Genomic DNA, 26,814 nt, shown 5'->3' on the forward strand with positions numbered 1-26,814 from the left:
TGCGGACCGCCCTGGGTGACATCACTGCCCCCTGGGACGCTCACCATGGGCAGCACAGCCCCCCCCCCAGGATGCTTGCTGCGGGTGGTGCACCCCTGGGACACTCATCCCGCCCCCCTGGGATGCTAGCCCCGCCCCTGGGTGCACGCCACTCTGGGTGCTGGAGCAGCTAGCTCCGCCACTGCTGAAAAGGACTTTTGCCAGCCTGGTTCTGTTTCACTAAAACACTACTTTTACACTTGCAGAAGAATCTAAAGCCTTAATCCAAAACTTATAAACTGTTGTAGCTGTACAGCTTCTCACAGTTTTCAGTCACTGGGTACATTCACACATGCTGCTACTGCCTTTGGATCAGCTTTGTACAGAAAATCCCTTTTTCTGGTCCACAGTTGCGGTGGGCTTCTGAGAGAAGGAAAGGCAGAGTAGAAAACATTGTAGCTTGAGTAAATAAAGGTTCCTATTCACAATGGACAGAGAATTCTATTAGACTGTAATAGAAAGGGTAAGTTTTGTTTTACATTTTTTAGTTGGAAATTGTGCCCAACTGGTTACATTTGCTGAAGGCACACATCAGAACCTCACTTCCAAATTCTTTGGCTTAAGGCCAAATGAAGAACAGTATTGTAGCATGTTTTTCTTCAACCAGACCTTTGGTTGATTAACATTCTGTGTCGTTTAAAATGTGTTTGTGTGAGTGTCTCCTCGAAAGATTCCATCAACGGTGTCTCTGAAAAAATTTACACATCATTTGGGAAGACAGGTGAACTAATATCAGTGTACTGGAAGAAGCAAAGATCACCAGTGTTGAAGCAATGATTCTTCAACATCAACTTCGTTGGACTGGTCATGTTTTGCGAATGCCTGATGATCGTCTTCCAAAGCAACTACTCTATTCCGAACTTAAAAATGGAAATCGTAATGCTGGTGGTCAACAAAAGAGGTTTAAAGACTGTCTCAAGGCAAATCTTTAAAAATGTAGTAAAAACACTGACAACTGGGAAACACTGGCCTGCGAGCACTCCAGTTGGAGAACAGCCTTCACCAAAGGTGTTATGGGCTTTGAAGAAACTCGATCTCAGGATGCAAGGGAGAAACGTGCTAAGAGGAAGGCACGCTTGGCAAATCCACACCGTGATCAACTCCTGCCTAGAAACCAATGTCCCCACTGTGGAAGGACGTGTGGATCCAGAATTGGCCTCCAGTCACTTACAGACCCATTGTTAAAACCGTGTTTATGGAAGACAATCTTACTCGGCTACGAGTGCTCACCAAAGAAAGAAGAAGAAGAAGATTGTTGTTGTTTTTTCTGTTCTTGATCTAGTTTGTGTTTTTATTTTGTATTTTTATGTTGTGAACTGCCTGAGATTTTTGAATGAGGGGCAGTATACAAATTTAATAAAATAATAATAAATAACAAAAATGATTCCATGCAGAAATGTCCTGCAGGCCTAATTGAAAGAAACAAGATGTTTGGATAATTAAATGTTTGGATTTAACTCAAAGAGCATGTAAACTTTTTCTTATGGGCAAAGATTGTAAAATATCATAGTCTCCAAGCAGCATAGAGGTAGGGGGCATTATGAAAAGTTTTTGTTGTGTTGGGACTTGATAGTTTATATTTTTGTTTTAAAACTGGTGGTGCTTGCCATCTCTTTAAAAACAAACTGCAAAATGTATTTATGTGGACATTAAATATAAGGTCAATTTTTATCAGGACAGTCTGACTCCAATTACTAGGTCATATGTTCAGTAACATTTTGTTTTGTTTTAGATGAATTGGTATTGAGTGATGCTAGCAATTTGTACTGATCTGACTGCCAGTTCTGTTCAAGTCATTTAATTTGTTGCTCATGCTGTTTACAGTCAGTAGCTGGTGCCACAGAGCTGACTTTTAAGAGTCAATTCTTTAACTAATCTTTGAAGGACAGGCACTTGTTTAGTTGGGGCTTAGAACCTTTCACTGTTTATAAGCTTGGCAAACGTGGCATAATTTGGCCCATTTTTCAGTAGTGCATACCTGAACCATGCTAGCATCAGAGACTTGAACTTTTAAGATGTTTTGCACTTCTTCAGTCCTATCTTATTCAGATTTTTCAAGATCTTCTCTCAAAGTGGCGTTTGTTTGAAACCACATAGCTCCAGTCGTCCATGCTAATCCAACTGCAGCAAAGGGTTGTTTGCCTTTCTGTGATTCATATTTCTTACAGAGGTTTAGCAAGCCTTGTCACGTGGACTTGACTGTAATGTTGTCACTGATCACCATGGGTTTGGACCTAATGTTTTTCTAGTTTAGCTGTATCTTCATTGATACCCAACAGAAGGGACCAGAGTTCCCGGCTTCATCCATTGTGTATATAAGGTTGCTTAAGTTCAGTTCCTTCTATTTCTTACAGTACCAGTTGTGAATCTGGCACCATGCATCCCTGGAGTTTAAGGTCATATTCTGTACCGCCTGTGGCTAGTGATCCCTTGCCTTCTATATTTGTGGGTGGAGATCCTTCAATCCCACAAATTTTTAGAAGACATCTGAAGGCAGCCCTGTTTAGGGAGGCTTTTAATGTTTAATAGATTGTTTTATTTTTCTGTTGGAAGCCACCTAGAGTGGCTGGGGAATAAATATATTATTATTATTATTATTATTATTATTATTATTATTATTATTGCCATTTCCACCAGCTGGCAGCCCCTAGGCTTTATTTGCAGCAGAAGCGGTATACCTTAATCCTTAGAGGTTTGTTTTCTGCATTGACATGTTTTTTAGTATCCTAAAGTTGATTAAAGTTATTGCCAAAGATGGTTTAAACATTGGTAGGGCCATTAGGGCTATATAATTTGATTTTGGAGCTGTATCTGACCTATAGCTGAGTTGAGTTGTCCATGGCCCATTCAGGGTTTTTTTTTAACTTGCTCTGCTCTAAATATTTTATCATAGAAATTGGAATCAAATATAATTTAAGCCTAATCACCTTTATGAGACTACTTTTATTGGGAAGATTTTGGCAAATGTCTCTTTTTTTTAAAAAAAAAAAGATTTTGCAAAGTAGACAGTGGAGCAGCAAGGAACTCTGAACTAGAAGTAGGAGAGCTTTCTGAGAAAAGACAGTGGAATGTTTTCTTTCCTTACAACTTTTTGTTCTTGGCTGTATCCAGAGTGCAATCAAAAGTTACATTAATGAGGATGTTTTGCATTTCTTCCCCTTCATTCGCAATGACAACTGACATGGAGGTATTGTAACAAGAGTCACAATTTTACGATGGCAAATTCTGCCAGCTGGAATACTCTCCCTGGGTCCAGGTTGCCAGGATTTATATCCAAGCTATTCATGAGGTATTATCTCAGACATTCATTATATTGTACTGTACTTAATGGCATCCATGAAAACGCCTGAAATCCAGCATGTGACACCAGCCTATCTAGTTTAACCACAATAAACACGTAACTTGTGATTCAAAAAATGTCTTAAGGCATGGATTTCATTAAGCACATTTCCTATAGTTACTATGTGAATAACAAAGCTTAGAAATGCCAGTTCTAGATTATTCCCTGAGCTGGTTTTATTTGTGCTACTCATTGGCTTGCTGTAGTCTCCACTGACAGATTTTAAATTTACAAGTTAGATTTGTAAGGGCAGTCCAGGACCTCCAAACACACTGCCCAGGCCTGGGCCCTGGAGAGGTCACTTTGGTGCTGCTCATGCAGCAAAAACAAAAACAACACGGGAGGCAGCAGTTACGAGTGACTGGTCTCTGCAGCCACAGCAGGCACTGTGATTCTCCAGCGGTTTAACTTCATCCCTGGAAGTGCACTCCATTGTCTTTCAAGACAGAGGTGTGGCAACAACAGATTTGTAAAATCAAAAGAAAGCAGGGGAACTTTTCTGGTGTAGGAAGAAATACAATTATCCCATCTGGGACTGTGCTAAAATACATGGCATAGAACTGGAGTAATTGAAGAGCCAGTGGTGGAGCAAGGTCAGGTGGAACCCAGTATGGAAAATTTATTGTCCACCCCCACCCCACCCCACATTGAATTTTTTTGCCTGCAACAATGGTTTGACTTTATTTCACGTTTTTGGGGGGTGGGACCAAAGTTGTGGAGCTTTTTTTTGCAGAGCCAAAGTTGTGGAGCTTTTTGGGGGAGATCATGTGCCTTGCGACGAAGAGCCTGCAAGCCTGCCTTGCGACGAAGAGCCCGAAGAACCATACAGCTGAGAGTGAACCATTTTGGCAGCGGGAAGCCGTTGACTGCCACACAGCATTTTGTCGCCCCCTCAGACGTGCCACCCATCTTGCGATACCTCTGTAAAGAGCTAATCATTGTAGGAAGGCCCATCTGCCTCCCAGAATTGATGCTTTTGAATTGATGCCGAAGAATTGATAGTTTTGAATTATGGTGCTGGAGGAAACTCTTGAGAGTCCCATGGACTGCAAGAAGATCAAATCTATCTATTCTTCAGGAAATAAGCCCTGAGTGCTCACTGGAAGGTCAGATCCTGAAGCTGAGGCTCCAATACTTTGGCCACCTCAGGAGAAGGGAAGGCTCCATGGAAAAGACCCTGATGTTGGGAAAGATGGAGGGCACAAGGAGAAGGGGACGACAGAGGATGAGCTGGTTGGACAGTGTTCTCGAAGCTACGAACATGAGTCTGACCAAACTGTGGGAGGCAGTGGAAGACAGGAGTGCTCTGGTCCATGGGGCAGTGGAAGACAGGAGTGCTCTGGTCCATGGGGTCACAAAGAGCCGGACACGACTAAACAACAACAACAATTTATAAATGCAGGTGATAATACTTAAAATGACATCAATTGCTTATTTTCAACACAAAAGCAGTGAAATAAGATTGCATATCAATAAGATATCTTAAGATCTTCAGGCAGACATAGGGTTAAGTATCTTAAGATCTTCAGGCAGACATAGGGTTAAGAGCAGTTTCTTAAAAGATATGGATTACAGAGGCTGAGATGAAATAGGGGGCACATTTTACAAATATTTTTGTTCAGTAAAATAAGCATTTTCACTTTTGGTTCCTTCCTGCTGCTTCACCATGATTTTGTTTGTTTAAAAAATTGCCTGTGACAGTGTTGTCATTTGACGTATTAGATTTGACTACAAGACAACCTCATAATTGCTAGGGAAACTGATTTTTAACTCCTTCACCCCCAAAGAAACAAACAAAGGTGCTAAAGTGAGTTGTTTTCGTTTAGTCGTGTCCGACTCTTCGTGACCCCATGGACCAGAGCACACTTGGCACTCCTGTCTTCCACTGCCTCCTGCAGTTTGGTTAGACTCATGTTGGTAGCTTCGAGAACACTGTCCAACCGTCTTGTCCTCTGTCGTCCCCTTCTCCTTATGCCCTCAATCTTTCCCAACATGAGGGTCTTTTCCAGGGAGTCTTCTCCTTCATGGATCACTGCCTTGTCGTGGCAAAGGGGCTTGAATAACTCAGAGAAGCTATGAGCTACGGTATGCCGTCCAGGGCCACCCAAGATGGACAGGTCATAGTGGAGTGTTTTGACTAAACGTGATCCACCTGGAGCAGGAACTGGCAAGCCACTCCAGTATCCCTGCCAAAAAAATCCATGGACAAAGACAACAGGCTAAAGTGTTTACTTCCAAACACTTTGCTCAGCCCTAAAAAATATATTTAAAAAATCAAGTTTTGGGATTTAAAAGGGTCAATTTAAAGAATATCATCAAACCTCGCATCCTTCAGCGTACTTGAAAGTGACACATATTCCAAGAGACACAATTTCAAGTTCATAAAAGAAAAGAAAAATATTTCTGAGTGAGTTTAATTATCCTCCTCCTCTTAGGGCCAAAAAACATAAGAAGTTAAGTGTATCTTTGCTTCAGAGCAAATTGCATCTACTGGACTTGTGTGTTCCCTAATGGGAGCAGAGCAGGAGTAGAGGAACAATTTAACCCTTTCCCTGCTCTTCTCCTGAGAAAATTCCTCTTCTGACGCTGGTATTTGGTTTGTGGGAAATTCCTCATTGGCAGCAATGCTGACAATGGTCAATCCATTACCCTCAGCATTGCTGACAGCCCTTGCCAGGGTAGTGACACACAGCAGATAAAGATAAACGGAGAGGATAGGATGTGAATGAAAAATGAATGAAAAGGGGGGGATTATCTGATGCTTCCATGGGTATTTCTTTAAGCAATTTTGTCTTTTTTATTTGAATGCATGTTTGAGGAGGGGGTGGGAATCTCTCTGTTTGTTGAAAAGCAATGTGATAATGAGGTTTATTCTCAAACTGGATAATGATCAGGTTAAGCCCTGTCATTTTACAGGAAAGCAATGAAGCATTATGTTTCTTTGGGACTTTTAATCGAAGGGATCCTGTAAGTGCTTTACAGGCATAAGTGCAGCAATCAAAGCTTGTGCAGCATGAGCTGGTCACAGTTTGATCAATGCACTATTGATTTCAAAGGCATCCTGCTGTAAAATCCCCTCTGCTATGAGGATCAGGCTTTCACTATAGCGTCTCCTTAATCACGAAATGAAATGTAGCTGAGGTACCTTGCTGTTACGTGGCCAGGGGGCGGGGGAAGAGGAGACATACTTGTGTTAACTCGTACCTGTGTTCCGATTTTTCATTCATCCTTTTATCCTCTTTTCCTGGGGGTGGTGGTGGTGGTATTTATTCTTATTTCTATCCCAGTTCATTTCAAAGTGGTTGACAAACTTGCAATAAAAAGGAAGAACCTATATAATAAAATACTATATATAGTTAAATATATATGAGTTAAAATTACCTTACACTTCCTTAACCGCAGCTGTTGGAAGCCAGTCTAGCTGAGAAGGCCTTGCAGGCAGCACTATAAGCTCAGACTTTGACACAACACTTCTATATGTGTAGGTTGGGGAAAGGTGTTCCATATGTTGATGGAAGGGGCAGCAAGATTGCTTCTCTTCGAAGGCCCAGCTTTGCAGAGGACAGTCCTCCCTTTAGAGGGCTGTCCTGTCCCAAGTCCATTTTAAAGATGAACCATAAGAAGAAAGACCAGAGGCCTTGAAGTTTTTCACTTGTTCATAAACAATCTAGAGTTAGGGATGAGCAGTGAGGTGACCAAGTTTGTTGATGATCCTACATTGTTCAGGGTCATTAAAACACCAAGAGTCTGTGAAGAGTTCTAGAAGAACCTCTCCAAACCCAATTAATTGGTGGACAAAATGGCAAATGCAATTCAGTGTAAAGTTATGCATGCCAGGGCAACAGGACTTAAATTCACATATATTCTTAAGGGGGTTGAACTGGTAGAGACTGACCCGGGATGAGACCTTGGGATTGTAGTAGTTAGTTTGATGAAGATGTCACCCCAGTGTGCAGGGGCTGTGGAAAAAAAAAAGGCAAATTCAGTGCTAGGAATCATTAGAAAATGATTTTCTGGAGTATTAGCATTGAATTATGCACATTTTCTTAGGCAATATAAAATGTTGAAATAATTATCTTGAAATAATTATCAGGAGAGTGTCTTAAGACTCTTGGCGATGTGCATTAACATTCTGTCATCTTCTTTGTTTCCACAGCTTCCCATTGTTGAAAAAATAAGAATGATAGCACAGAAAATCTATGGAGCAGAGGATATAGAGCTGTCTCCTACAGCACAATCTCAGATAAATCGTTACACTCAGCAGGTAAAAACAATAAAGGTGTATGCTGTGGGATATATTGTAGGGGGTCACTCCCCACTGTTTTATAAATTGCATATATATTTTTGGGTGATGAATGAGAACTATCCAGTTTATAGTGAGGGCTTCTGGGTACAAGAGGTCCAGTTCATACAGTTCACTAGCATGAAAAGCATGTATGATGTACCGTGTTTCCCCTTTTTTAAGACACCGTCTTATAACTTTTTTTCCTTAAAAAAACACAGGGTGGCTTATTTTCGGTGGGATGTCTTATTTTTATTGCGTCAGTATGGTACGGTACAGCAATTTGCGCGCTGAACAGGCGGTAGAGAAGTCAGCTGAGAGGCGTGTTTTTTCCCTGCGTCTGTTGCCGGTTTGCTGGCTCCCTGAGCACGCAGGAGGGGCTGAGGAGGTGACAGGAACAGGGCCGTCTTAAGTCTACCCAACACTGTGGGAGGCAACTGAGCAGGAGAGAGGGTGGCGCTGTAAGAAGGACTCAAGAACATGGCCTCATACCAGATAATAACTCTGATCCATCTTGCTGAGGATTGACTGCACTTGGTGATGGAGGCTCGCTAGGGTTTCATGCAGGACCTTCGCAGAGCTACCTGAAGATGTGGGATCTTCTGATACTTCAAGGAGATGGTTGTGTGTTGCGCTCTGGATGACAGATGCATAGATCTGGAACTGGGCTGAGGTTGACTCACTGGAGCTGCTCTCCTGGTTCCAGGGTTTAAGGGCCAGAAGTATAAAGCAGCATCCTATGTTTCTGAGGAGAGAGGGAGGGAGGGAAGGAAGGAAGGAAAGAGGGAGTGGGAGGGAGAGAGGAAGGAAAGAGGGGAGAGAAAGAAGAGTAGGAAAGAAGGAAGGGAATAAAGAAGGAAAGAAAAAGAAAGAGGGAGAGAAGACAGAAAGGGAGAAAGAAGGAAGGAGAGGGAAAGAAAGAATAAGAACGAGGGAGAGGAAGAAAGATGGGAAGGAAGGAAGGAAGGAAGGAAGGAAGGAAGGAAGGAAAGGAAAGGAAAGGAAAGGAAAGGAAAGGAAAGGAAAGGAAAGGAAAGGAAAGGAAAGGAAGGATGTGGAAAAGAGAGGAGAGGAAAATAGAATTTGGTAGGCGGGGAAAGTGGGGAACAAACTAACGAAGGCTGAAAAAGATGTGTCCGAAGGGGAAAGGGGGATGAGGAAAACAAGTGAACCGTAAAGAGGAGGAGAGGCAAAGAGGGGAAAGTGAAAAGGAACAAAAGGAGAAATCTGGAGAGTTGGGCAGGAGGGCAGGGGAGAGGTGGGCAGGGTCCTGCCTGCTCCCACGCAGGGCTTCCACGCCTCGTCAGTGCACGAGGCTTGAGACAAATTACAAAGGCAAACAGGGGCTTTCGGGGACGGTGGCAGCGGAGCTGGCAGCTTTCGCGCACTCGAGGCGAGCCGCGCTGACGGGAGAAAGGTGTCTCTCTTCCCCCACCTCCGGCACAGCGGCGAAGTTTGCTTTGTCTCCCTACTTCACGCCCTGAGGCGCCGACTTCCCCAGGAGCAATCACCCGCCCCAGGATCGGTGCCTGGAGGATCGCTGCCTCTGCAGGACTCTCGCGCGGAGGTTTCCTTCCGCAAGCTCCAGGCACCGATCCGCTAACGGCGCCTGCAAAAGGGGCCTGCCCACATCAGGACAGAAGAAAGGGAAAGGCATCCTAGAAAGAGAAAGCCACGCCATGTCCCTTTCGACCGGTTAACGTCCCTCTCTCCCTTCGTGGAGGCTGTCAGAGTAAGCGCGGCTTCTCTCTCCCCACCTGGGCTGCATCTCATTCGCAACAGTGTGCAGAGAGAAAGGCACCTCTCTGCTCTGTTCCGCCCCATTGTGAACCCAGCGGGCAGCGGCACGATCCCGGCTACATCCCCACGGCAGCTCTCCCTGCCTTCAAGACTGCTTTGCCAGAGGCACGGCGATCTGCACCCCAGGAGAGCACGGCATCGGGCAGCTGGCCTGGCTAAGTGGGGGGGGCGCCGCTCGACGGAGGCAGCTCCGCCGACACGTGGGCGGCTCAGTGTGCATGCCTCCTCGATGCGCCTCTGCTGGGCGGGCGCCGGGCTGCACCGTGCCATTCAGCCCAATGGGAAGGACGCCCCTGGGCAGGAGCAATGGCGGCTTACTTTCGGGGTACGTCTTACTTCTATTACTTATAGGAAAACCCTGCCATGGCTTACTTTTTGACTACGAATTAAAAAAGGGGAAACACGGTAGCAAGTGCATACACATTCATTGGGCCACGAAAAAGTATGCATGGGCCCAAGTTCTTTTGGTATACTCCATTAATTTTTACTAGTCATAGAATTTAGCTATATTTGTTGAAGAATGTTATTTTGGCACAGGATCTTGGAAGGAGTGTTGTTTCTCCATTACAGCGTACATACAAACTTGACAGTAACCTGTCCTTTCCATTTGTCATTTGTCAGGGATTTGGAAATCTTCCCATTTGTATGGCAAAAACTCACCTGTCCCTCTCTCACATGCCTGAGAAGAAAGGTGTCCCCACTGGCTTCATCCTGCCTATTAGTGATGTGAGAGCCAGTATCGGGGCTGGTTTCATTTATCCACTGGTAGGAACGGTGAGTAGGGTCCACTGCATTCTCAGTCTGTGTCTGTTATGCGCTTTGAAGATCTTCCTGGGAGCTCTGTGATATAAAGGAGTATAGAAATTCATAAAATGTAAATCATCATATGACACCACCTGCCAGAAATTGCCTTAACCTGCAAGTTACACCAGTACTGTACATTGTAATCTCAACATATATGGACTAGGATCTAAAGAAGTGTAAAATTTGTTTCACAAACCCAAATGGGCTTTTCAGCTTCAAATAGCAGCTACCAGATGCTGTTTTTGAAACTGCAGGGAGAGCAATTTCTGATGATGATGATGATGATGATGATGATGATAATACCCCACTCATCTTGCTGGGTTTCCCCTGCCACTCTGGGCGGCTTCCAACAAAATATTAAAATACATTAATTCATCAAAACTTCCCTAAGCAGGGCTGCCTTCAGATGTCTTCTAAAAGTCAGATAGTTTTTTATTTCTTTGACATCTGATGGGAGGGCGTTCCACAGGGTGTATAATAATAATTTATTTTCCGAGGATTAGTTGTAAAGGGAAGAATTCAGCTGGGCTAGCTCACAAGGCTTCTGTCCATTTCTTTTAGCTTGAGAAAACTGCTCATGTAAGCTTTTCATCCTTTACAAATCATTTAGCATATATGTTCCCCTTTTTAAGTTTCAGACTGATCTTGTTGCTCTCATCGATTGATTGATTTTTTATACTTTTTAATGATACTGTTCCTTGGCACTGATTATTTCTAATCGGAAGACCTCTTATGTAGCTGTGCTAGAAATGGAACCCAAGGACCAAGCAAAAATGTAAATAGAGAGTGCTCTTGTGGTGTTATCTCATTATCCCAGAGTACAGGCCGGCTTCCTCACATTAGCAACACATTGGGGAGTGACTGAGAGTATCTGACTTATTGTTCTGCATTACCAGTGAAAGGGAGCAAGGAAGGAAGTGATTCCTGACTAGATGTGTTTTTGGAGTTCAGGAAATTCTGTCATGAGGACTCTCTGGCCTTGGGGGTGTGCTTTCGATGTACACGATCAGGAAACATTTCTTTCACCACAAGCATAGTAAATTGTTAACATTTCCGCAGAGGGAGGTAATCCATAATGTGACTTCAGCCCTTTTGTGCACTCTTGGGAAATGTGTTCATGTTTCGTGGAATGTTATGAGCAAGTTGAAATGCTGAATTACTACTAGCCTCACTCAAGTCACAGGGATATGAGCTGGCCAAATCTAGCCCCTTCCATGCCCATACAGTGCACTTTTGGCTGTCAGACCTGCTTTTCTAAGCTAGATGTGAGGAGGAATTAATGATATTCTGGTTGGCTGCACATGTATATTCCTGTAATGCATAAATTTAAAGCAACCTATAATCTTGGAACTTCCTTTATAATAAACTGTCCTTTATAATAAACAGTAATTGCTTTACTTCTTCCTGCAGTGGGAATTCCCTGTGCAATGGGGAAGTCGTTTTATGAAAAAAAAATGTACCAGGCTTTATCAGAGGAAATTGGCAGTAAAACCGGGGGGGGGGGGGGCTTTAATTAACACTGGCATGACTTTTATCTCTTCTCCCTTTGACCCTGATCGAGGCACTACCATATACTCGCAGGTGGACTGTTGAGATCATGGCTTGGCTATAGAGAGAACAGGCAGGAAGCCTTGTTGAGTGTATTTAGGAAACTGGTGAGGTCATTGGTGAGTTATGTTTGGGTGGAGAATCACTGGATTCTCTAGTGCATGCAAACAGAGTCATCTCCGCCCAAAAGTTATTACAGCTTTGTGTTTTCCCACATTTTCTGTTAATCTGCTTTTGTGATGGTGGTGTATTCCATACAGTACTTAAGTATGCAACTTTGGCTTACTCTTGTGACAGCACTCATTAAAAGACAATGCAGGGCTGTATTCTGTATAGGGGCAAGATAAACATTTCACTGTACCAGCTTTTGAAGTCACTCTTATCAAGCCAATTTTACATCTGTAAAACCCCAGGACAGATTTTGGGTGTGGAGCGGGAGGGGGATAAGTTCCATTGTGCAAGCCAAATGTAGCTGCTTAAACTGTACAGTGATGTTCCAGCACTTTAATGCTATTCTGGTTTTATAGTGAAGGTACACAAGGCCATAAACTTGTGGGAGCTACTAAGTAAGTCTGGTCAATGCTTGGATATCTGCCTTTGCTTCCCTAATGGAAGAAAGGCAAACTATAAACATAATTAAAATTTTAAAAATAACTAAATATTAAGAGGCTGTTCATTGTACCCTACTTAGTCATGTTTTACTGACAGAAAAGGGTAAGGAATGGTTTTGTTATTTTTTTAAAAAATAGTATTTCAGCTATCTATTTTTCTCTTCAAATATTATCCATTAATGTTTACTGATGCATCAGTTTAGAATAGATTGTTTATTAGCCAAAGTATTAACTATACAGTATTTGTTAAAACAGGAGAGATAATTGAGCACTGCTGATTAAAATGTTTTCCTTGTAATATCTAAGGAGTGGAAAAGATCGCACCTTTTTGTTGCAAGTTTACTTAAGGGTTTCTTGTTAAAGATCTTTCTTTTCAAAGCATGCCACCAAACATCTATATAGTGCAGAATGCAAGGAGGGCCCAAGTCCCTTCCTTATCAGCCATGCAGTTTAAGTGCACGCTCCACTGCCTACACTTTAATGCAAAAGACCGGCTTGGTAGCACACTGTGGATTGTATCCAACATAGCGCTAAGGTGATTGTTCAGTCAGGCAAGCATAACCCAACTGCTCTTGGGGTTCTCCTGACCCTCAACAGCAGATTTGGGAAGTAGGGGAGGAAGGGGGGTAAGTCCTGCTGTGCTGGGGGGACTGTTGTGCTGGCTTCTACTAGTGCAATGATTTAGTTGAATATAGCCCTATGTTTTCACTATCGCTTTCTCAGTGTGCAATCTGATCAGATATCTCAACTTGCTTCCATGCTGCTTGCCCCAAAGTTGGTAACTGAGAACACATTGCTATAATGCGTGTATGTGTCATTATTTTCCTCTTGAAAACTTGCCAGTTGAAAAACGTGCTCTGAATGACAAGATGTTCACTTTTGCACTTGAGAGAATTGTAAAAATTGAGGGGGGATTCTATAATTGGAGAAGTTGTATAGTTAGTTGTGTTTGGATGTGTGAAAACTTTCTCATAATAACCTTAAGCACAATGGTAAAGTAGGCTTTATTTCAGTATAATTGCATTATAAAGGTCATTTGTGCTGAGTCCAATACGAAAACAGTATTCTCATTTCCTGCTTTACATTCCAGACTACTTTCAGTTGATTCTGACAATTGGTTCTAATTATATAATGTGTTAGGGTAGCATACATGTTTATTATTTAATCGCCATGTGTACTGTACTATTCAGTGCAATATTTTTGCATATGTTGGGCTTTATTATATTGTATTGTTGTAGTGGATGGGAAAAAGTCCCACAGCTAGCTAGCAGCACTTTATAATATAATAACAATGCTTCCCCCCCCCCACCCCGTAGCTGTTTTGGCAGCTGGTGGTAGTTTAATTTTGATAAGTTTGACATAAAGAATGGAATGTGTTCATTTTTGGAGGCCAGAAATATCAGAGGGAAAGTTTAAGGGAAAATGAGACAATGACACACTCCCACTTTGGGCACTGAAGTTTTGTTCATTCTCTCCTCCAGAACATTTTAAAATTCTTATTTACTTATATGCATTGTACAATGTCTCTGGCAGCATGGGCTGCTCTGTTACTTGCAGTGCACAAGCAACTTTGAACCGGAATTGCAGTGGAATTCGTTGACTATCCACAAGAATATGTCTAAATTAGAATGGGAGGAATCCATCACGAGGAAGTAACAATATAGGTGGGGGAAACATACTTTCTCTTAACATACCTGCCCTTTTAGAAAACCTGGCACCTTCATTATATACCTTTAGGCACTGGGCAAAAACTTTTCCTCTATAACCAGGCGTTTGGCCTTTAGCTATCTATGGCCTTTTAGAAGTGGGTAGGATGCTTTTAATGTACCTTTCTTGGTTTTCATGTATCTGTGTGGGATTTAGGGGGGGGGGTTGTTTGCTTGTAAGTTGCTTTGGGTTGCCTTGAGCAAGAAAAAAACGACTAACAAATGTAGTAGTAGTAGTAATAATAATAATAATAATAATAATAATAATAATAATAATAATCCATCCTAATAGACCAGCCGCCACTGGTGTATATACTATTTTGCTATATACTATTTTGCCAGTTACCAATCCTGCCTGAATCATCTCCAAAGCTTCTCATACCCATGAGGTCTGGCTGCTTTATTCTACTGATCGTATCTTATTACTTGTTCTCCATTCCCTTGCAGCCAGGAAAACTGTCAGCTCACATTCCTTATCTAATCCATTGCTAGAAAGTTTTGGCATGCCTTTGTACTGATCTGAAGGCTTTCCTTTCCTCAGGAGAGTCCCTCTTCTCGCTTTTTTCATTACTAGCCAGCCATCTTTGCTCTTATCCAGTTCATTCAGAAAGGAATGCAAGCAGGGAGTATTACAAAGTGGAAAGGGGCTAATTTCAGAGTTTCATAGAATTATCTGAAAAATAAATGCCTAAAGGAAGAAAATAAAATGTTAACCCTGGTTTATCATTTACCACTTTAATATATAAAAGTGATTCTAATTCTGTTGTGCGGTAAGGTACTATAGAACTTGTAGACCTGGACAAATGGTGGGGTTGGTTCTGGTGGCTGAAGAGTCCTTATTTTTTACTTACTAATAGGTGATTGTTCACACACAGGTTTTTCAAATACCTGCCTCCAAATGGCAGTCACTTTGTCTCTCCCCAGAGTGGTTCATGAAAGGTGTGGTGCTCCTGCTTCCATGTGGAGGTGCTTTCTGCTTGCACGCCATTGTGTTAGTTGTCTGTCACTATGACTGGACCAGGGCAAAAATATTTTGCATATACTTGCTTAATTGTTGAAGACTTTCCTGTCTTTAGTACCCTAAGCACATCTGCTTTCAGTAGATTAGGGCTTCGTCTTTTAGTTTTTTGGCTAAAGAGTGTAGGCAGTTGGGAAAAGTAACCCAGCAGAATGAAGGAAAAACTATTCTGCTGCGCCTCAATTTTTTTTTATGAATTCCAGATAAGTTTACAATATTATGAGATCTCTTCGCTCTTTCAGAGTTCACTGATCATCTGGAAACTCTGCTTTCTTACAGTTTGAAGGCGGCTTTTTAGAGGGAAGAAACTGATGACACAAATTATGCAACACATAGTCTGATATATTTTCAAAGCTGTTGAGGTGATCTCAGCACACATCTTGGGTAGCTGTTTGAATGAGAATTGGGAAGGTCATTTGGTGGTTTTGAAAATCTGATTGAACTAATGCCGTCTTTTGGCTCTGAAACTTGTCCTATTCATCATTTGAACACAAGCCTGATCAAAGCAAAAAGCTCTACATCAAAACGTTTTATATGTAACCATGATCTTCACTTTCATCACAACCAAAAGAATTTAGTTCAGGAGCAGTTCTTTTTGGGGGAAGTGGAGGGACCCATCTGTTTTAAATATTGATAACTAGGTCAGGCATTAAGGGTCAGCATAGTCTATCATCTGCTTACTCCCATAGCTTGGCTCACCAAGTTTAATCTTATGACCATGTTATGACATGCACAGATTACACAACCTCAGAACAATGGGGAGTTTCAGTTTGGTGAAAGGGTGAAACTATTTCTAAATATGTTGGAAGTTGTCAGTACCACTAAGCTTATTCCTTTCCTTCGGATTCCAGACAGGGCATGGAAAGAAGGAAATTAAAGGACAGCAACTTCCTACATTTACCAAACCTACTCTTCACTATAGAGGGACCCAGGTGGTGCTGTGGGTTAAACCACTGAGCCTAGGGCTTGCTGATCAGAAGGTCGGCGGTTCGAATCCCTGCGACGGGGTGAGCTCCCGTTGCTCGGTCCCTGCTCCTGCCAATCTAGCAGTTCGAAAGCACGTCAAAGTGCAAGTAGATAAATAGGTACTGCTACAGTGGGAAGGTAAACGGCGTTTCCGTGTGCTGCTCTGGTTTGCCAGAAGCAGCTTTGTTATGCTGGCCACATGACCTGGAAGCTGTACGCCGGCTCCCTCGGCGCCGCAACCCCAGAGTCAGTCACGACTGGACCTAATGGTCAGGGGTCCCTTTACCTTTACTGTTCACTATTGTTTATCCTGCTAGCCGCTCCAAGACTACCCATGGCAACAACACTGGTGGCAAATTTGCCACAAGAATAGTGACATGTCTAGATAGGCAGGTTTGAAGCTGCTGCTGCTGTTGATCACTAGTCAATCTGTTGTCTTGTGATTCAGTCTCATCTCATCTCCAGCTGCTGCCTAACAGGTCAGGCTCTGCTTCATGTGCAGCGAATGTGTATTTTTGCCAACTTGCTGCTGTTTCTACTCACTGCCACAATCTTTTTCTCCTTGCTGCAGCCAGACTTCCATTTGACCATCCAGCAATGGTTTTTGTAAGACTTTTCACTTCATTACCCAGTGGAAAGAGTGAGCAAACAATACACCACGGAGCAGCTACAGGAGGCTGGCAAAAATCACTGCTGGGTGGTTGAATGACAAGTTGATTGTGTCTGTTTGAAGCAAGATGGGGGTGGTGGCAGCTGTTACTACTCTGCTTTGACTAGTCCAGTCTCCCCCTCTAGGCAGTGAGAGGGGACGGGGTGTCACATTTTAAGGTTCACAGAGTGTGTCTTGCTTGAGTGCCCTAGCTTTTCAGGGCTAATTATGAGAGTGTATTTTTTGTTTGTCATTTTCCATTTTAATCCCTTAATCTCCAACAAATGAATGAAATTTCCAAAGGCTGACACAATCCAGATGACATCCCAAGATGGGGTCCATAGGAATTGTAATGAAGCTGTAGCTGTACTTTACAGTTCTTTCAATGGTTTTTTCCCCCCTAATGATTACAGTGATCTTGGGGGGAGTCTGAAGAAAGATGTACTGTATTTGCAAACGAGGGAGCCTGAGTGAGTTGTGCTTATCTTTGCACTGGAAGATGGGCTTCCAGGAGACTCACACTAAAGTACCAGTCATTGCATGCCATTAAATTCAGTGAGTTTCCGTTAATAATAATTGTTGTTTAGTCATTTCCGACTCTTTGCGACACCTTTGTAATAATAATACCAATACTCTTCGTAATAATAATAATACCAATCGCTTATTCAATTGATCACATTATTACAGGCATCTGACATAGTTTGTAAAATGTTTTGGGTATGAATCATTAAATCAGATCATTTTATCTATGCTGTGCCTACTGATGTTGGCGTAGAGGCAAACCAGATCACCATGTTTTCTTCCTTTTTTGAGAGCATAAAGCCAAGAAGGAAGGGAGAGTCTCTTTGAAAATTTATGTAGGTGAGAGGTGATCAACTGAAAGGCTGGATCTGACCTCAAAAGCAATTTCACCTGGCCCTTTATAACGCTAACGTATTTTAATTAATCAGTGCTAAAAAGAATTCCTAGTGTTTTACTCGTACAGAAAAGGGAAAGAGCTTTAAGTTGGTGGTAGACCACCTGCTTTTTACACAGGTGCCAGGGTCAGTCCACAGCATCTCCAGGTGAGGCAGGGAATATCCCGTCTGAAACCCTGAAGAGCTGCTGCCATCAGTGTAGACAATACTGAGTTGGATGGACCCGTGGTTGGACTCAGTATAAGACAGCTTCCTTATATTTCAGTCATACTTTCTTTCTCTACCCTTCAGGACCTATTCATCTAACCAAACATCCCCCCACTCCCCACTTTGCAATCACCATGTGCCTGGGATCCATAAAGAAATTTTTCTCTTGAAGCATACATTAATCACCCACACAGCTTCCTCACCTTACTGAACAATAAGTTGGAAACTTAATGGTGGGCCTTTTGGCTGAGGTGGCAGGCTAACAAATCCAGGGTGAGAGACTGGGAGAAGAAGTAGGCCCCCAGCTGGGAGATGGGAGGGTCTAACACTCGCTGCATGCAGATAAATGACAGGATAAATATGCCATAAATATGGTAAAAGGCCTTATAGGTACAGTGGTACCTCAGGTTAAGTTCTTAATTGGTTCTGGAAGTCCGTACTTAACCTGAAGCGTACTTAACCATTGAAAGTACTGGAAAGTGGATTAATCTGTTCCAGACGGGTCCGTGGAGTACTTAAATTGAAAGTACTCAACCTGAAGCGTACTTAACCCGAGGTATGACTGTATTTCCCCCCTCTTTCTCTCCATTCTGTTTTCTCTTGTTTATCTTTTGGCTTTTTAATATTCTTGTTCTGTAAACTAGGTATTTTATGTAAAAAGAAACAATAGAAATATTCATTAAAAGGAAAAAAGAAACTTAATGGTTGGGCCATTGGAATTTGGTGATTGGAATTTGGAAGTATTTGTTTATCATGAATATCTCCTGAGAGAAACGAAAGGAAGAAGCTGTAAGTGCAATAGAAATATTTTTTAAAACCCGTGCTCTAAAGTTATCCAGAATGCAGGAATGCACCTCCTGAAAGGCAAAACAAAGCACAACAGGCCAAAGGTGAATTTTATTTGTGAAAGACTTGAGTCATGAGACACTTGAAGGAGATATAATTGAATGTTTATAACAGTTATGTACCAGATCACATTCAGATTTGTCAGTTGATTTTCATTTCCATGAAATGTCAGATGGTGTTTTTGTGCTCAGTTCTTTCCATGACACTTAAAAAAAAAAAGACTAAAGTGGCCTTGGAAGAGAGCAAGGAAAACATAGCTGCCAAGTCTCCCTTTTTCGTGGGAAACCCCCGTATCTTAAACCGTTTCTCGCTGGCAGCCCGGATTGGAAAAAATCCTGTAAATCCCCCAGATTTCCTACCTGCCAGGGAGGCTCCGTTTTGGGTGCTGGCGCCGCCCGATTTCCGTTGCCCAGACATGGGTAGCGCGACACCGGAAGTCGCTTCTATGCATGTCCGGACATGCGTAGAAGCAACTTCCGGTGCCGCGCCACTGCTGATCCCGCATTTTTCAGTGGGAGAATTGGCAGCTATGAAGGAAAAGTAAGAGGCATTTAGAATGTGTGGCATGCATGAAAATTATGACAACAGGTATGTTTAGGCTAGAAGAATGTTAAAAGTGAACAACAACCAGGAAACCTAAAATTCCATATTAGAAGTACCTAAATTATTATCTCATTTGGTTCCTTAGTTTGCTCTAAAACCTCTTAATGATGTGTTTGGCCTTTGCAAGATGACTGTTGCAGAATGTTAATTTTCTACCGTAATATTATTTTCCTGGCTTGGTAGCCAAATGACTCCCTAACATATTTTAGACTTCCTGCTTTAGCTGTAATTTGGTTTACATCTCTATCTTTAGCGAGTTACTCTTCATGATTTGCTCTTCTGCTTTTTACTGTAGTTAGCAAAGAAAAGCAATCAATGTGTTGCATTGCACTGCTTAAGATGTAATCCTTCAGATATAAACAGAATAGAAAAGTAACTCCAGGTAATCTGTCTCAGTAACTCAAGTAAGTAGCTAGCTTACGTTATACACTGTATAAAATTGATGCCACTACTGCTACTGCTACTAATGATAATAATAAATAGGAGAACAATACATATTTAGAAATGATGTGTGTGTGTGTGTGTGTGTGTGTCTTTTAAAAAGTTCAATATATTATTAAATACAGTGTTATTAAAGGAGAAAGAAATGGACAGCTGTACAAATAACTTACATTTTACTAGTCGAAACAAACAAACAAAAAATCCTTCCAGGAATTTCTTTTACTTTTTTTTTACTTTTTTTTTGTTTCGCCTACGTCAGACCAACATGGCTACCTACCTGTTACATTTTACCAGCCGGCCATTTTAGTCCCTAAATGTTGATTAATCATTTAAATCTGATAAATACCATAAATGTTTTTTTTTAAATGCAGCAGGTGCTGCTACAATAGACTGCCTTTCCGTACACTTTCAGGTATCCAGAGATTGACCTGAGCAATTAATGATCAAGTTGCATTTTCACATTATACAAGCTCCCATTGATGCCTTACAGTATCCTCCCTCAAATGTATCAATGCAGGATGTGATTTGGCGTGCTTCACAGTGTCAGGGGACTCCTAGTCTTGACTCTGAGATAAGAGTAGATATGCCATTGATCTGGTACCTGACAACACAACCCAGATTCCATGTACTGTATGAAATCTAACTTTTACCATCAATATTAGTTCTTCTTGATTTGATAGCATTCACTGATTGTCTAGTTCAGGGGTTCCCAACAAAATTTTCTCGAGGACCCCTCATCGAGCCGCTATTGTGACAAGGACCCCCATTAATTCCTAATCCTAAAATTAAAAAGTGAGAGCCAAATTAAGAGTCTTTATATTTTATATTTATACGTTTTTTTACAGTTCTTCCTCTTCATCTGTAGGCCTTTGTCGTTTTAACGAACCACTTTTTAACCAATTGTCCATTTTTAACTACGCGAACTGTAGCTTCCGCGAAAAACAACACTTTGTTTACAAACACTACTGTTTTGCAAAGAGGCAGCGCACGCCAGGGAGGAGGGAGGGGAATGGAGAAGACAGGGTACCTGCGCAGTAGCGCACAAATGAAGCCGACACGCGCAAAGCATCTTGGGGAGGTGAGCGTTAGTAGAATGCGCGCGCTGCCTCTTTGCAAAACAGTAGTGCTTGTAAAGCGCCACCTAACGGCATACAGCAGAACTACTGCCTCTATCTAATTCTAGTTTTGCGCTAGACTCTGCTCATGCAGGAAGTGGCCAAAACAAAAAAAACTGTTATCATACAAAATATATTTAATATATTTTTTATTCTAATAGCATCTTGCGGACCCCTCTGGCATAGCTCGCGGACCCCTGGGGGTCCCCGGACCACCTGTTGGGAACCACTGGTCTAGTTTGACAATGTCACTAATTTACGTTTGAATATCTAAATGTTCAGTTCACTAGTACTAGCTGATAAGTGTTTTACAATGTGGTTGCCTCACCCTATAGTTTTTTGGTTCAGTTTAGTCTGTAAGAAACCAGCGTGTTCAGTGTTATGAAAGCAGGTTAGAAGGGACTACAGGGATTATCTATTCCAACCCCCTGCAATGCAGGAATCTTTCACCCAATTTTTTTCACCCACAACCCTGAAATTAAGTCTCATGCTCAACCAACTGAGCTAGCCCTCAGGTCACAATGTCACATTAGGATCCTTTTATTCCAACAGGCTTCATGAGTGTGAAGTATTCCAGTAGTCCCCATGGATCAATCCCATTCATCTCTCTCCCACATACACACTGATGTTGGCTGCCCATGCAGTGCAGCCACAAGAAACAATAAGTTGTTTTTACAGCTCAGTTTTCTGATTTATAAAATCAATATACCTCCTCTTCTCTGTTCTGTTAATCTGACATCATTATTTTAAAGCATATTTTGTTCAACCAAGGTTTGGCATTTGCCTGCCTATAACCTGAGAAATAAACTTGCAGAAGGCAATTTCAACTTTTATTCCTCTCTATGTTAGCATAGCTCCTTTCAGAAGCTGGCTTAATGCTAATAGAGAGAAAGCCACGCCAGTGGATCCTTCCATGTGGCCCAGGTCTCCTGGCTCCCTTTGTGGTATGAGGCGGTGCCCTGCTGCAGCTGTTCCTAAATCACAAAGGTAATGTTGAGAAAGGACTTTAAGTGAGGTCAAAGCAGGAACGCGAGAGAGAATGTGCTTTGTATTTTTCTACTACAGTATACTGTTTTCCTCTGATTGAATAAGGTATTCCTTCCATGGGATGCTGCTGTCAAAAGACTAAGTTAATTTTTATTAGCTTCCATTTAATTGAATTTTGAGAGAGAGCTCTGATTACAAATGCAGTACAGGAAAAACAGAAGAGGAATGCATTACACAGCTATCCAAACAGATATATTAGTTCCAATCTTTCCCCTCCATTGTGCAGGAAATTATAGCTATCTGTTTGGCAAAGGGAGATAAATATACTTATTGCAGCATTAATGTTGATTCAAGGGGGTATGTGAACCGCCCCCCACAAAAGGCTGAATATGGATATAGACTTCAGGTTACATGAATACAAGTTAACCTTTTGTCTTTCAGAAACATGGTAAAAAAGCAAAATAAAAACATGCCATTATCTCCATGTTGTTAGCATATAGTAAGAGAAAGTCAAAATGATTTACTGTTTTACTGTGCTAAGCTGTTTCTGCAAGGGGCACACATTCTTGCATTTCAGTAGTGGTGGTTTTAAATATACAGTACCTCAAATGTAAATCAAATTATAGAAAGCTGGATCATGATTATGGGACTCAATCAGCCTTGGTTGCCGTAACGTATGGCCTTTATTGGAATAAGCACAGGGGAGTGCAACTCTGTTATTGTTCCTTGTTCTCTCACCAGCTTTTGATAATACTGACTGAGTCAACTTAGGGAAATGGGTGTTGGAGACAATCTAGCAGTGGTTCCAATACTATCTTCAGGGTCAGTTTCAGAGAATAGCAGTGGGTGATTTTCTTTTGCCCGCCTGGCTGTGCTGTGAGGTGCCACTACGCCTGGCGTTGGTGGTGGGCTGGATAAGGGTCAGTAAACTGATTCTGAATCCTGGTAAGATGGAGGCCACAATGGGTGGATGCTTCCTGTATCAGGATAATTGGACAACTGCCTGCTTTGGAGGTTGGCAGTCTGTGGGTGCTTCTGGGTCTCCTTTGGCTGATAAGACAGTGACAGCTGTTTCTGGGCCAAGATAGCCTGAACACTGTTGTCCATGTGCTGGTAACCTCCAGGCTGGATTACTACAGTGCACTCTAGGTGGGTTGCTGCAGCTGGTGCAAAACGCAGTGACTCAACTGCTCACTGGGGCAGGATATTACCACATGTTACCCTGCTGTTGAGAAAATTGCATTGACTGACAATTAGCTACTGTTTCTGGTCCTTTACAGTTTGGGTCCAGGATACCCGAAAGATTGTCTCACTCATTTCAGACCTACTCAGTCTACTCAGAGGTCTATTCCACACAACACAGGAATCATAGCTATGGGAATCCCCTGCCCCTGAATATTAGACGGGTACTCTCTCTCTCTTGTTTCTTCTGCCTACTGAAGTTCTTTTTCTTTCAAAAAAGAAAGCTGAGGTCTTTCCTGGTCTGCATGTGTATTGGAATGGTTTTTAAGAATTTTTTTCAAGATTTTTTTAAAAGATATTTTCATTTTCTAATACACAGAAATAATAATAATTGCCATAAAGGAGGGGGAGAGAGAGAGAGAGAGAGAGAGAGAGAGAGAGAGAGAGCACTTGTTGTGTGCCACCTTCGGCTCCTCTAGGAGGATAGGATAAAATAGGATAATAATAATAATAATAATAATAATAATAATAATTAATAATTAATAAATGACTAGTGTAATGCATTTTTATTCATTTATTATTATTATTATTATTATTATTATTATTATTATTATTATTATGCCACCCTATACCTGGAGGTCTCAGGGCGGTTCACAGAATAAAATCAAAATATAAAACCACAAAATACATAATCAAAATAAAAACAACCCAATAATACCCCCCCAACCCCACATTTTAAATGGGCATAGGATGTCAATCAAATCAACCAAAGGCCTGGTTAAAAGGGAACATTTTTGCCTGGTGCTTAAAGGTGTATAATAAAAGCACCAGGCAAACTTCCCTGGGGGGAGCATTCCACAGACGGGGAGCCACTGCAGAGAAGGCCCATTCTTGTGTTGCCACCCTCCAGACCTCTTGAAGGGCCTCAAAAGGAGGAGGGCCTCAAAAGATGATCTCAGGGTCCAGGTAGGTTCATATGGAAAGAGGCAGTCCTTGAGGTATTGCGGTCCTGAGCCATTTAAGGCTTTATAGGTCAAAACCAGCTCTTTGCATTGGGCCCAGAAACTAATTGGTAGCAGTCAGACAAGGATTGGTATAATATGCTCAAACCATCTTGCTCTGTTGAGCAACTTTGCCACTGAATTCCGCACTAGCTGAAGTTTCCAAACTGTCTTCGGAAGCAGCCCTATGTATAATGCATTGTAGTAATCTAACTTTGAGGTTACCAGCAGGGGCGTATGAAGGAGGGGCGGGGGGCAGGCCGCTCCGGGTGCCACCCTGGGGGGTGACAAGATGGCCCACTGCCTCCCCCCAGCTGTAGAGCAGCCGAGGGTGCGCACACGCCATCCGTACGGGGTGCCACTCAAGCGCCGTCCATATGGGCGCCACACATGTGCAGCTGGGCAATTTGCCCCGCCCCGCCGCACCCCACCCCGGGTGCCAGAGAGGCTTCCTCCACCACTAGTTACCAGAGCATAGACAGCAACAGTTTGGCTATCCCTGTCCAGATAGGGGCGTAGCTGGGCCACCAGCTGAAGCTGATGGAAAGCACTCTGGGCCACTGAGGCCACCTAAACTATTCAATGCATAATAAGATGCTCTGTAGCAAATCTCCCAAACAAGAAATTTAGTTTTTAAATGGTTGTACAGCTGCAAATGCAGGAAGTATACAAGGGAAAGGGTTCAGCTTGCAAGTTACTCAGCCTCTGCTGTCCCTTCTATACTGTATGGTGTGATGGATCCCCCACCTCACTGCTTTAACCTCAGAGGCTCTCCCTGTGCTTCTCCACAAACAGGAGAAAAAAACCTCCAGAGTCCAAATTGGACTTGTCTCCAGAGTACCTCAGGCTCTGCGTTCGAAACCTATTGCCACCAGTGGGGTCTCCCTCCCTGGGATCCCTACTGCTACAGTGTGCCTCTCCCTTAGGCAACTATGTGGCTCCTTCGGCTTCGCTAACCAGCCCTTTGTATGACAGGAGAAACAGCAAACAGTTTCCTCTTCCCCAGGAAAGCTTTGTTCTCCCCTCTTTGTCACACCTCTGAAGGTACTGAGACACTGCCGAGTCAGTGAACGTTTAAGCACATTTAACTTTATTATTTAACTTATAAACATGAGTTTCTTTGGTTCTTAAAAGCACATATCTTCTTTTTTATTTAACACAGTTTTCTTCATACAGCTCCTGCATCCCTCTTTAACACTCTGCTCTCTACCAACTCCCTAACTCCCAACTGCCAACTGCCAACCACCTAACTGACCAAACTGCTCCTCTCTCCTTTTAAACTGGGAACAGTCCCGCCCCCATCAGAATGTTATGTCAGTCAGGCTGGAGGTGGATTAACTCTTTTCCAGCCAGGTAGGAATAAATATTTCAAAACTGTGTCAATCCGTTACATATGGCTATTTATCAGACTATCTCTTTGGCTCTGCGAAAAGGTGTTGTGTGACAAATCTGTGCAAATCCCAATCTTGACTTTTCCAAGCTGTGCCAATACTACCTTCAACTCTGTTTTCAGAGCCTGATTGCCTCATGTGCAAAACTAACATAAAACACTTTGTGCTAGAAAAAAATACTGATATATTAAAAACTGGGCTGTTGTGCTCTGCCATATCTCCGGTAACCACAGAAGACACAGGGGGCAGGGGTACCACTTCAGCTGTGCAGCTGGAACCCCAATCTCTAATAACTAAACCAGTAAATGTGTGTAACCCAGAAGAAAGAAAACCTTGAAATGTGTAGTTTAGGCTATTATTTACACAGCATGCCGGTTTTGGTATCTTGACCTCACAATACCGGTAATAGGTCACAATTTTTTTTTCTTGTGCCCTGGAGTACCTGATAAAATGATGCCTCCTACCTTCTGGAGGTACTGCATTGGCCAACATAGGATTGCAATTACTTTTACTGTCATAATTTATAAACCAATATACAGCCAGTGTTATATTTAGAACTATGGAGTTCTAATAGTATATTTAGAACTATGGAGTTCTAAGGGACGCGGATGGCGCTGTGGGTTAAACCACAGAGTCTAGGGCTTGCCAATCAGAAGGTCGGTGGTTCGAATCCCCACGATGTGGTGAGCTCCCGTTGCTCAGTCCCAGCTCCTGCCCACCTAGCAGTTCAAAAGCATGTCAAAGTGCAAGTAGATAAATAGGTACCACTACAGCGGGAAGGTAAACGGCATTTCCGTGTGCTGCTCTGGTTCGCCAGAAGCGGCTTTGTCATGCTGGCCACATGACCTGGAAGCTGTACGCTGGCTCCCTCGGCCAATAATGCGAGATGAGCGCTGCAACCCCAGAGTCGGTCACGACTGGACCTAATGGTCAGGGGTCTTTACCTTTACCTTTATGGAGTTCTAAAATGCATGGGGAGCTTTCATGAATTTGGAAGGCTCCCCATTGTAGAAGTCACAAGTTGGAATGTGACCCAAACCGTGGTGGTGGTGTGAAGCTAGTGCATTTGTCCTTGTGGCTCACCCCTTGAATGTTAAGTAAACACAATTTCAAAAATCTAAATACATTCTGCCAATTTCAAATGGCACAGAGAAAAGGAGATTGGAGGCAGGAAAATGGCACTCCTCCTGAATCTACCGTTTAAAACAACAGCTTCATACTGTTGTGTCCTGACCTGAATATTGCTTCATCTGTATATTAGACATAGGTATTCAGAGCAATATGTTTGTCTCAAGTAACCCATGGTTCTAGATTCAGGTAGGTAGCCGTGTTGGTCTGGCGCAGTAGAAATATATTATAAT

At 42.5% G+C, this 26,814-nt stretch overlaps 1 protein-coding gene across 1 annotated transcript in view; it reads left to right on the forward strand.

The window, feature by feature from the left end:
• MTHFD1L (methylenetetrahydrofolate dehydrogenase (NADP+ dependent) 1 like) overlaps nucleotides 1-26,814 on the forward strand; it is a 114,255-nt gene that overhangs the window by 74,313 nt on the left and 13,128 nt on the right. Inside the window, exons 25-26 of the mRNA XM_035108760.3 lie at nucleotides 7,536-7,643; nucleotides 10,083-10,235. Of these exons, the coding sequence (XP_034964651.3) occupies nucleotides 7,536-7,643; nucleotides 10,083-10,235 (261 nt within the window). The remainder of the gene's footprint in view (nucleotides 1-7,535; nucleotides 7,644-10,082; nucleotides 10,236-26,814) is intronic.

This window comes from Zootoca vivipara, chromosome 3 (assembly GCF_965207765.1).
Source record: "Zootoca vivipara chromosome 3, rZooViv2.hap1.1, whole genome shotgun sequence".
Taxonomy (NCBI): Eukaryota; Metazoa; Chordata; class Lepidosauria; order Squamata; family Lacertidae; genus Zootoca; species Zootoca vivipara.